The following is a 12,105-nucleotide window of genomic DNA, read 5'->3' on the forward strand; positions in this document are numbered from 1 at the left end:
GAATTCCTTCTCTCATCATTAGGGCAGAGTGTTGTTTTGCAGCATCTGGCATATAATCAAGACACTGTTTTGTGAGTTAAATCTGATTCATTTTCAAGCAGAAGTTAAATTACTGGTTTAGTTCTTGCTTCGCAGGGCACATCTATGGAATATCACTTGGAGTGGCTCAGGTCATGCAGCAGGGCCATTCCACAATCAGCCTGTCTGTTTGTTTATCTGTCTGAAAGGTGACCTTGGGTCTTTTGCTTTTTATATGACTCTCAAAACTGTTCCTCCATAAACATCTGAATTCATTTACATTCTCAAATCCTTTTTGGCAGTCACCAGAATACTTGTGGGTCAGGTAGTGAACAGAGAAAAGGTTTCACTAATTATATTAGCTTTAAGCTGTAGATTAGTGTATTTCTCTTGTCTTTGTTTTTTAACTACTACAGAGTCTCCTTCATATATCCCAGAGGCCCAGCAGTTTCAGCCAGACTGAGTATTCATGAAAAAAAACCCCAAAACCCCCAAAACTAACAAACAAAAAACCAAACAAAAACCCAAACAAACGAACAAAAACCCCCAAAAACCAAACAAATAACAATTCCTTTATTTGTTTAAAGTAATTTTTGATATCTGAGCTTGTACCATGTCAAAACTTCCCATTGTACATGGTGGAAGGAATAAACTGGCTGTTAAAAATACAAAATGTGTTTTATGTTGTGTATCATTTCAAACTTGGTAGAAAATGTCTGAGTAACAAATGTACTTTTGTAAGTCAGTATTCACATGTAAATGGTTCCTAATTTTAGGATTGTATTGTAAAAGATCAGTTGAAAACTGCAAGTGTATCTTTCAAGTGGTTCTTAACTATTTTTTTTCTCCTGTAAAGTTCCTTGTTGAAAATTTATGCCTAAGTTTTCACCTTAGGGGGAAAACTGCCCACCTGAAATCCCAGGTATTTAGAACAGTTCCCAAGACAAGTTGCAGTACAATCATCCTGATATAACTTATGTGTGAGACTACCCCGAGCCATCTCTTCCTTTAGTAGTGAAGACAGTGAAACATGTAAAATGAAGTTGGATCGTGGAGTTTTTGGCCTTGGAGGAGAACGACATGGGGAAAAAAGTGTACTTCAAGGGTCTCAAACAGTGACAGTCAAGATTTTATTACCTGGATAAAATCTCTGCTCTTTTTGTTTTACCTTACAATATAGCCTTCTTTAAGCAGAAATCTTTTTGCAACATACCTGCCCTTCAGAATTCACATGAAGGACATGAGCCAAGGTCACATAGTAGTGGATGGAGAAGTATTTGGGGTCTGAAGTATAATGCAGGTAGCAGGAGTTAGTGGAAGAAAGAGGAAAGGAACAACTTTCATGCATACAGAAAACTTTCAGTGGCATTGAGTGCTTTGTGCTGGAATGCTGGTTTTTTTCCTTGTACTCTGTGAAGCTACAGTTGTATAATGAACCAATGATAATAGTGTATTTAGAGGGGTCTTATTCTGATTTCCACTTTGGTTTCAGGAGGTACTGAGTTGATTTCCAGCCTGGACGTTGCAGTTTAACTTTCAGATGCTACTGAGGCAGAGCACCTGTTTTGCTTCTCCCAACATTTATAATTGATGCATTTAGTATTTAGCCAGGCATTCCTTCCCAGGCACTTTCTGCAAAGAATGAGCCCTCTGCTCAAAATCCCTCTGCAAACTGACAGAGGAATATATTGTTCATGTTGTTTTTACTAGCTCTGGGGACAGACTAATTAGATTTTCAGAATTATTTGGCTTATTGAGATTTCAGAACAGTTTTTGAGATTTAAGTTCTACCTGCAAAAACATGCAAAAGTGGACGCTGAATGGGCATTCAAGTTTATATTTATTTGCACTGTATCTTGAGTATTATTAAGGTGGTGCACACAGTCTCTGAAACCAGTTCTGTTCTTTGTCTTTTATATGAATCAAATATGCCTTTTTAATGCTGGAAAAACCTGAATAAGGAAAACAAAAGGAAACCCAGTTTTCAAGTACATTTTTGGTTTCTATGTATATTTCAGGCATTTGATTGATTTTCATTCTTCTCTGGGAACTGTGCAGTTATCTGCTGCACATCTGAGATGAAAATCACTATTAATGCAATTTCTGTAATGTTATTGTAGGAATGTTGCTAATATTTTCTGTTTCCTTCAAGAGAGGTACCCTTTATTCAGGAGCATTTTTAGTACATGGACCAGAATGTTGTATTTTAGTTCTGTATGGTATGATTTTGTTTTGAACAGAACAGTCACCCACCTGTGTCCAAGCACGCCTGCAATCCCTGACACCTTTGTTGTTTTAGAAGCCAGAACATCTCTATATAGAGTTTTTCATCTGGGCTTTGGTGTGTCACTGCAGACAGTAAACCTTTGGATTAACAATAGATTCTGTGTCTGACCGGTCTTACCTTTCAACCTTTTCACACCTGCATTGGGGTTAAGTGCGCAAACACCTGCTTTGCCTTCTCAACTCATAAAGTATTTATTGGGTGCTACTGCTTACACTTTGATAAAGTCTATTACCTAATATCCTTCAGAGCTATTTGTTTTCTAAACTGTCTGGATTTATGATGCCCTTTCTCCACTGACCTCAGCACAGCTCCACCTGTTTTGAAAATCACTATGTGCAATTTACACATGAGAAAATGAAGGCACGTGGAGATGAAGCAGCTTTATTTGTACTTATTGTTGTCATTAGCACCTTCTATTTGGCAAATCCAACATCTTGCTGTGCCTCTGGCTCTTGGTGCAGATTGCTAGCCTGACTTGAGGGAGGCTGCAAGTGTGTTCTAAAGCACTGGTGTGGCTCCAGCTATGGCTGATGTATTCATATATTGTCAGAAGTGCTCAGAGAGGCAGTTCCCAGACTTCTGAAGCAACTAGAATAGCATTGGAGAGGGATGTGATGCATGTTGTACTTTTAACACTCCAAAACTGCTCTTTTTCAGCCACTGAGGTGGCAGGAAACAGCACAGATACTAACTGAGCTTGCTTTACAACTTTTGCTTTCTGTAAGTGTAGTAAAAGACAGTTATGCTTATTAACTTGTATTAGGAACTTCAAAAAGTGCTGTTTTCTGTTGCTCTTAATTCTGACAAACCCAAGCACTTTGGTCTAAAATTTTTTCATCAGCTCACTGTAGAGTATATATTTTTTTATGTCTATGCTAGAAATATTGCTTCATTTATGGAAGTAAATCTAAGGAAAAAAATGTTGTTAAAATGTTCTTATACTATTCTGTTCATAAGTATACGAACTGTTTGACCAGGGAGTTATGGGAATGTTTGTGCTTTGCATGTGAGAATTCACCTGAATTTTGCCAACTTGATAACCCCTAGGTTCTCTAAGGAATGTATTCATACTCAGCCTCTTGCAGGTTTGCAAGAACCAAGGAGAGTCTTTGAGACACATATTTCTTGTGAATGCCAGGGACTGTCCCAGTCCTTGGCACCAGTGGTGAGAGCCAAGTGACATTTGTTGGTGCTCTGCGTCTTTGTCCTGTCAAGGAAGGGGAGAAAAAATACAAGGAGAAAAAAGTGGGTGGTATAAAGACAGGGTGAGGAAGACAAGAGCAGAAGATGAAAAATGGAGGCATGGAACCAGGGTGAGACAGGAGTGAGTGGAATGGACACATTAGAACAAGGGAAAAACTGTGGGAAGTAGTGAGGAACAGGGACAGGATGAAGGAGAACAGCTGGAGGGACAGGAGGGAGGGAAGAGTTATAACAAGCAAAAGGAGCTTGGATATTGAGCAGGGGCAGAGGTTTCATGTCTTTTGGATCTCTTTAGCCTCCTGATTCACCAGCTACTCCATTGGCACGAGGGGGAGTGCAGAGCTGAGTACAGGCAAACAGATTCTTCTGGAACTGGTGGTGTGCCTGTAACACACAGAATCATCAGCATAATTCTGTATGGCACTTTTATGCAGAACAAAGAATAGGAAATAAAGATTTCTCTTTCTACATGGTCTATTTGATAATATAAAATTGGAAAGCCCTTCTCTCAAGAGCTGGGAAGTGCCAGAGTTGTGCTTAGTCCCGTGGTCTTTATTCAATCCTCTTGTTGTCTGGTACGCAGTCCGGTAATTTTCAATTATAGATTACCTTGACAACGGTGCTTTACCTTCCAGAGTCCCTGTGGACTTCGTTTGCTGATGGCAGAGTCAGACTGAGAATAGATAACTCATGTCCACAGACTCCCATAACAGTTCATCAGATGTTCAAGGAGAGCCTGGAAAAATATGGATCCCTTAATGCTTTGGCCAGCAAAAAGAATGGAAAATGGGAGAAAATAACTTTTTCAGAATATTATTCCCTCTCTAGGAAAGCGGCCAAGAGCTTCTTGAAGGTAGGTACAGGAAACAAAACCAATTCCTTGAATCCTTTTGTCTCCTTCAAAAACCCAAAAAACAAATAAACAAAAAAACCCCAACCTCAAAACCCACAATGTAAGAGGCTTTTTGCATTACTTGAAGATCAGTAGTCATATTCTTTATTGAAATGATAGTGATGAAAGTGAGTTTTGGTCAGAGGTAACACTGCTCTCAGGGAACCTTGACTGCAAGTGAGGAGCTGCTGTGTTCCACTTTCTCGGTGGGACATAGGTGCAGAGCTCAGCTTGAGGCCTTGAGAAAAATAGGGGAAAACTACTATCATGAATTTGGTGAGATAAAGACAATCTTTAAAACATTCTAAACATAGGGTGATATTAGTACTCATTAGGCTCTTATTCATATGAAATATTCTGGGTTTTAGGCCTTTCTGGACAGCAGAGTTCAACCAGACAGGAGAAGGTAGTAGAAAATTCACATCCTGTTAATTGCTGATAAATACCATGTTTGTAATGGATACCAAAATGTGCCTTCACATGCCTTGTCAATACTGTAATAATAAATCAAAGGTTTCCATGGTTTATATTTGTGTGTATGTTTCTCTCCAGTGTGCCTGTATTATATAACCTTATGTATATTATTTTTAAGCTTGGTCTTGAGCGATTCCATAGTGTAGCAATCCTTGGATTTAATTCTCCAGAATGGTTCATCTCAGCTGTTGGAGCTGTTTTTGCTGGGTAAGACATTTTGGGGGGGGTTAATTTTCAAAGGGGATTTGGGGATTTCTGTTTTGCTAGGTCTGGAAATGTAGCAGATCAGTATTATGTGTCATATCTTGGAAGTTGTGTTGCTACTGATTAACATATTCAGCAACCTTCTGGAGTCTCATATCCCAAATAGTCCAGGCATTTATAAATGGATCCTGTTTGCCATGGGCTTAACCGTGACAGTTACAGAGAGGCTGTTGTTCAGGATCTGATCCATGGAGGATGTGGGAAACAGATGAGAATCACAGTTTTATATTAATGATACTTGTCTACAGTGAGCAGATGAAGTAACATATGAATACTAGCTACCCTGATTTCTTCTGTTCTGATACCTGTTAATTTGGATTTTAGTTCTTAAGCTGTTTTGTACCAATGAAATCCAAATTAGTATCTGTGTACAGCTTGAACAAAAAAAGGACCTAAGTGGGGATTTTTTTACCACTTCCTGAGCTAACTCCTGTGTAGCCTTAAGTGGGTTAAAACACTGTGTCCTAGCCTACATCATCTTTTGATGAATAGTTCAAAGATTAGTTTTTGCAACGTGCATAAATCAGAGATTCGTGTATATCTGAATATGTGAAACAAACATTAGAGCTGTCCTGCTGTTTGTTTCCACGTCTTCATACCCCTTCAGGTTTCATCTGATCTTTGATTATTATTCTCTTTTGATACTACGTGCATGTGTATGTGTGTGTATGTATGTAAATATATGTTCTTATATATATAAATTTTCTGATGCAGAGGAATTGTCACAGGAATATATACAACCAATTCTCCAGAGGCCTGTCACTACATTGCTCATGACAGCAAGACTGATATCATGGTCGTGGAAAATCAAAAACAGCTGGACAAGATAATGCAGGTAATGAGGTGGCTGAATGGTTACTGAAAAGCCACAATTTTTTCATTTCTCAATGCTGTATTGGTCCCAAATACCATGTACACTCCCTATATCACAAAAACTTTCTTTGTGAGGTGTGTGTTGTTACTCAGAAATGTGGTATCTGGTGTTAAAGCTTGTGGGTGGCTCTGACCTACAGTGTCTGTGGCTCCAGCAGAGAGCTCACTGGATGGTTCGCTGCAGGCTTACCTGAAAAAAACCCACATTTTAATCCCATGTTTTTACTGTCACCACATGATTCTGTTTGGAAAAGCACAGTCCACTTGAATGGAAGAGATTATGCTGATGCAGGTTTGGAAAGGTCTGCTATTAAAATATTAAGGATGTCAGTGTTCAGAATTTCCTCTTTCCAAGGTATTATCTTTTCCTGCGTGTAATATCAGCCATTAAGGCTCTTGAGTTTACTGCACTTTGATAGCATGATTGTTAACGTCAGATAGACCTTAGTGAGAAAGGAGGAGCCTCCTGAAGTGAACAGCCACAATTTTGACAAAACTCTTGGGCAGCTGGGACTGCCTTTCAGCAATAGTGCCAGATGGAAAGACCAATTAGATGGAAAGATGACTTGGGAGAGGGGCACAGGCAGCTCCTTGGGAAGGGCTTGTCTGTCTGTCAGATATCGAGGGACACCTGTGGCCTCACCAAACTTGCACCAAATAGCACTCTTTGCTGAAGCAAGAGGGGCCTCCATGATGGAGTTTTCTGCCAAAACCATGTACCTGCCAGAGAGAAAATAGGCAGTGTTTTTTTTCAAATATATTTCATATAAGCTGTTCATTAATTACTTTGTATTCTGTAGTTTTGTTTTACATGCAATACGGAGGAAGAGGGGGTTTTTTTAAGTATTCTATAAAAACACACAATCAGACAAGCCTTCTTACAGGGTCATTGTGTGCTGTTGTGAACGTGGAGAGAAGAATCCAAATGGAGGAACTCGAGGGGTTTGGTTCATACTCAACTATGTAGAAAAAGAGAGCTCTGGCCAGCACTGCTTTATCCAGCAGAGGATTTTTTGAAACTTTTTTTTCTGGGACCCAAGACTGAAATAATAACATAACATTTCAATTGCTGTCCTTCTAATAATATGTACATAGTGGCTACCATCAAGCCACTGCTTTTGTATTGGCAAAATTCAGTTCAAAATGTGATCAATTGAAAGGCGTCTGTGAGGCACCGGGTCCCCCAGTATTCAGTGAAATCAATGCTTTCTGCAGGCCATGCAAAGCACACAAAGAGCTGCTGAAAGCAGCAGCCACTGCTGTCTGCCTGTAAGCCTGCAGCTTTATATTTTTATTTATCCTTACAATGTGCATACAGCTTCCTGTTCTTTTTTCCTTAAGGAAGTAGAGCTTTTTTTAGCACTTGAATGGCAGTTTGTGCTGAGGGACTTTATCTCTATTGGTAATCACAGCCAGGGTCAGCTTCTAGCTTGACCTGCACTGTTCCTTGATGTGCCCTTTTGTGCATTATGAGAAAGGATGCTGAGGAGCCATTTCTGGTGTATTTTTCATTTTTTTTAAACTTTTGACTGAAACCAGATTTCCTAGAGCAGTCTGTGTAGATTGTGTAGTTCCCTCCTTCTTCCCACCTCCTCTAGTTGAGCTAGGTGGTGATGAGTTTAGGGGAAAATATTTGGGGGTGGAGGGAAATGGGAGGATTTTTGTGCCTGTCAAGCCATTACAGTTTTGGCAGCATTTGAGTGGATAAAAGCCCACACAAGGTATGAGTAATAAATCATAATTTTGCTTTAAAAAATCCAACAGATCTGGAATCGTTTGCCACACTTGAAGGCTGTGGTGCTATATAAGGACTCCATTGCAGAGAGACATCCAAATATGTACACGGTGAGTGAATACTAGAACAGAGGCATAACCAAATAATACATGGAGTTATGCCCTTGTATTACCAGTTAATACGTGGGGTATTATTTATTTGATAAATTTCTACTGTGAGTATCTACCATTTAGAAGGCATTGCTGTGTTCCAGCAAACATGTTCAAAAGTTTCATCAGATTTTTTTTTTTTAATTTACCTTTGATTCTTCACATTTAAAAAAAGAGCTACCTTGCTTAACTGTTTGTCTTGTGTCTTCCTGATCTCTAACTTGACTGGGTTATTAAAACACCTGTAGGTTTTAGGTGGGAATGTGTACTCTCAAATAGTTAAAAATAAAAGTTGTCCCCTGATGCCCGTGAATTCGGTAACTTTTTTTTAAATCCGGTATTTTAACTGGACTACAGATTATCAGATTTTAGGCTGAAAAACTTCAACTGCGGAAAAAATATATTGAAGAGAAGTATAATGTATTCAGTATATAAAAATATAATTAAGGAGGAGTGAACAGCATAGAAATATTTTAAAATACTTGCAATTTTGATAATCTGATAAGAAAAAGGTTTTCGGTGTTTTTTTTTCATATCCTGCATATAACTTAATAATAAACCATTACTGTTCTGATACTGTACATATTGGTATAGAGCATGCCTTGCATCTTGTACAATAAAAACGTTAATACAAAGATGATCTTACTATTTAAAAAGATTAAGTGCTAGCATTTAATTCTTGAACAACCTGCAGTTGCTGAAATCTAAATGTCTGAGAATTGCAATATTTTTAAACACTGGTTCGGTGTTCAGGTGTCATGTTGGACATTTTCTCAAAGGAGCAGGGTAGCTGTTGAGTGTCTGACAGTTGCCACAGTTTGTCATGTAAAGAAAAAATTAGAGATCAGATCAGCAAAGGCAGAAATGATTGTTGATAAGGTGTGATGTAGAGCAAACCACCAGCCCACATGGTGTTTGATAAAAGGGATTTGTGCCATGTAATGAGCGGCTGCAGGGGCAGAGCTGGCTGAGCAGTGTGTGTTTCCAGAAGGCAAATGCAAAGTCAGGAGTGTGGTGTGACTGTTCTGTACCTTCCACAGTCGCTGGAAGGCCAACACCATCTGTTGCAGGTGCTGTTCAGTAAACAAGGCCTGGGCAACAGATTCTCAGTGATCAATGCATTCCACTGTGTGAATACAGTAAAGGTCAGGAAAACAGGAACGACTGCTTAGTGACATACAAACAACTACATCCTTGACACCTCAGGCTTTCCAGGAGCTTGTGAAATTGATGCAGCCACATTCTGTGGGAAGGGATAGAATGTGACAAATCCTCTACTTGCTACAGAGCTGTGCAGTGCCTTTCTTTTCAGAGGTGTGGTTTGTTGGAAGAAAGCATAAAACTGATGAATAATCCTTAGGACAGCCTTGCCACCCAAGAAAAGGAAGTTAAGGTGGCCCAGAGGCTGACTATTGTAATCTTAGTAGCCAAGTGGCAATGCCAGAGGTCTAAAAGAAGCAATGAACTACCCTCAAGCAGAGACTCTCCTTTTTTACCTCTGTCTTTCTCATCATGCCCGTTACTGCTTTATGGTCCTAGATACAGCCCCAAGAAATCACTGAAAAATGAAGGTGCTGCACCTTGCATTTAAACAAGACAGTTCTATAGCACAGTATAAATCACATGATTGCAATGGGAAACTGACAGTTTGGTTATCAATTTTCTTCCAGTTAGCATTGAAATCAATGGTACACTTGGCGGCATATCAGGGGTGTGCAACAGAAGTATCTGGGAGCAACAATATAATACAGAGAATCAGGTTCAGGATTCTTCTGGGCCAATTTATGTGGCACAAAAGTCCAGTGTCATAAAAGTTTTATCTCTAGAATGAGACAAATTTGAATGAAAGTTGTGACCAGCATCATATGCTGTTCCCTATAAAATAGCACATGTTTTGGGCAAACATTCACACATCTAGATAATGATGCTTTTGCAAAGGAGCATTCATCCAATTGCTTTATAGTTATATTTATATAGTGTACAATGAATTATAGATGGGCTGTCACAAGTGTACTCTTAAAAATGATGCATCCAGATTCCTTTAAGCAGACACAAAATCATTCTTAAAGTGTGAGATGGTAACAGAATTTTAGCCTCCATGACTTACCCATAGTATCCACGTTGGAGGATATTACTATTACTATTCCCTTCTTAGACACTGAAAAGACTCTTGGCAGCACAATTTTAGATAGTCTGTTTGCAATTCTCACATTAAGCTCTAAGATAGACTTACCATATTTCTTACATAGCCAAGGTCTGGGGAAACTTGCCTTGGATACATGTTCAGAACAAGGCACGGAAATGTTCTAACATTTTTGAGACAGGAAAGATGCAGTACTGAGTCAATTTGTAAGAAGCCATTTGATATCCTGAATTTTCTGTTCCGTGCTCTAGATGGAAGAGTTTCTGGAGCTGGGAGGTGACGTCTCTGACATTACTTTGGATGACATTATTAACTCCCAAAAGCCAAATCAGTGCTGTGTTCTGATATACACCTCCGGAACAACTGGGAAGCCAAAAGGAGCCATGCTGAGTCACGACAATGTAGGTACTTCAGGTTCTTCCTGTAGCAGAGAAACAGCAAAGTGTGAGGGTATTTATTCCTGTGATTTGAAATGGCTGGTATATCCTAGAGCCCTGAAATGCTTTTGCTTTTACAGCATGGATGCTGTACTGCAAAGCAATGTCCAAGTGCAGTCAGCTGCTTGTGGTAAAGTACAAGCAAGGTAAAGAATGAAACTCCATTTCAAACAGCACTTCACAAAGTTGAACAGTTTGTTATGAACAAATCATACACATCAGCGAGCTGCTATCAAAGCAGCCCAATGGACTGCTTTTGCAGATTTTATTAAAATTGAGGGTGGATGTGTGGGTTATTTACTGTGGTGTTTTTTGTTCCTGGACTTGTATGCAGTTTTCTGCATCTGTCCCTGGAGGATAATACAGCTCCAGTGCTCAGTGCTAGTACTTACAGTAGCCCTACCTGCATTGCTGCAAACAGAAAATTTTCAGTTATAGAGAAAAGCAAAGTTGTTTGCTAAAAGGACTTCCCGAGAGGTTTGCTAGGAAAGATATGTGGTTGGCGGCTGAGCAGGAGTGGAAGGTGGTAGGGAGCCTTTCTGAAAACACAGAGAATCTGTGAATGGGATGGTCTAAGTTGAGGCCTCACCCCTTAAAATAAAGCAGAAATTATTGCAGACATGCACACTGTGAACAGCAATTCACCCAAATGTAGGGAATTAGTGCAGTGGTACCTGGAAGCAGAACATAATGAACTTGGGAGACAAAAAGACTGATCTGATGTTCAAATCTATGCTCTTCTATCTCAAAGAAGTCTGGTGTCATTTCCATGCCAGCTGCCAAACTATTCTTGGCTGCTGATCACAAACAGGCTATTTTTATGTTGACAAACAGTGGAAAGCATGCTATGCCTGTAGCTCTGCTGCTGCCTTGTTTAGTCAAAGATGTTTGCCACTGTTCATATGCAAAGCCAGTGCTGAATCAGTCCTGTATGACGCACGCAGATCTGCTGTGAGTGTGCCTGTGTGCTGTGAGGCCTAGAGTACAAGCAATGAATACAGACACATCTTAAACACATCCCATTCTTCCTACTGTGTACATCTCCCATAGCCACTTGTCCAATGCTGCCATCTAAACTTGGGGTGGTCTGGCCTGGCAGCACGCTGCTCCTTAAAACCCTCTCTTGAGAATCTCTGTTTCCTTAGACCAAGCCTACACTTGCACCTTCTAATTTATTACAAAGGAGCTGGCAGGAACATACTGTGATAACAGGAATACATGTGATTTGTGTCCGTGCTCTGCCATCTTGAATACTCTCATTTCTGTATCCTGCACTACCAGTTTAGATTACAGACTCCTCTGAGAAAGAGCTGTTTCTTTTTGTAGGTTGGGGTTTTTTTGGGAGGTGTTGTTTGTTTTGGTTTTTATTTTTGTGCACATATATCTTTTCTATCACCTCTCACACTATCACATATATTTATGGGTCTTCCCTATGCTGTGTTCTGATAATGAAGCTATGCATATTTAACATCCTTGAACTGCATCTTCTGAGATAAAGTGGGAAATGGGAAGAAGGAAGGGGGAACATCATCCAGCTTCACTAAGAAGTCAAGCAACACAACTTCAAAACTATTCATATATGTGCTACCTCTCATGAGGGGATGTGTGTATGTGTCAATTGGGAACCACT

The 12,105-nt window shown here is 39.7% G+C and overlaps 1 protein-coding gene across 1 annotated transcript in view; it reads left to right on the top strand.

Moving 5' to 3' along the window:
* The window catches only part of ACSBG1 (acyl-CoA synthetase bubblegum family member 1), a 33,446-nt gene that overhangs the window by 13,564 nt on the left and 7,777 nt on the right, over positions 1-12,105 (top strand). The window contains exons 3-7 of the mRNA XM_017745193.1: positions 4,144-4,361; positions 4,993-5,081; positions 5,853-5,973; positions 7,776-7,856; positions 10,290-10,439. Of these exons, the coding sequence (XP_017600682.1) occupies positions 4,144-4,361; positions 4,993-5,081; positions 5,853-5,973; positions 7,776-7,856; positions 10,290-10,439 (659 nt within the window). The remainder of the gene's footprint in view (positions 1-4,143; positions 4,362-4,992; positions 5,082-5,852; positions 5,974-7,775; positions 7,857-10,289; positions 10,440-12,105) is intronic.

This window comes from Corvus brachyrhynchos, unplaced genomic scaffold (assembly GCF_000691975.1).
Source record: "Corvus brachyrhynchos isolate BGI_N302 unplaced genomic scaffold, ASM69197v1 scaffold309, whole genome shotgun sequence".
NCBI lineage: Eukaryota > Metazoa > Chordata > Aves > Passeriformes > Corvidae > Corvus > Corvus brachyrhynchos.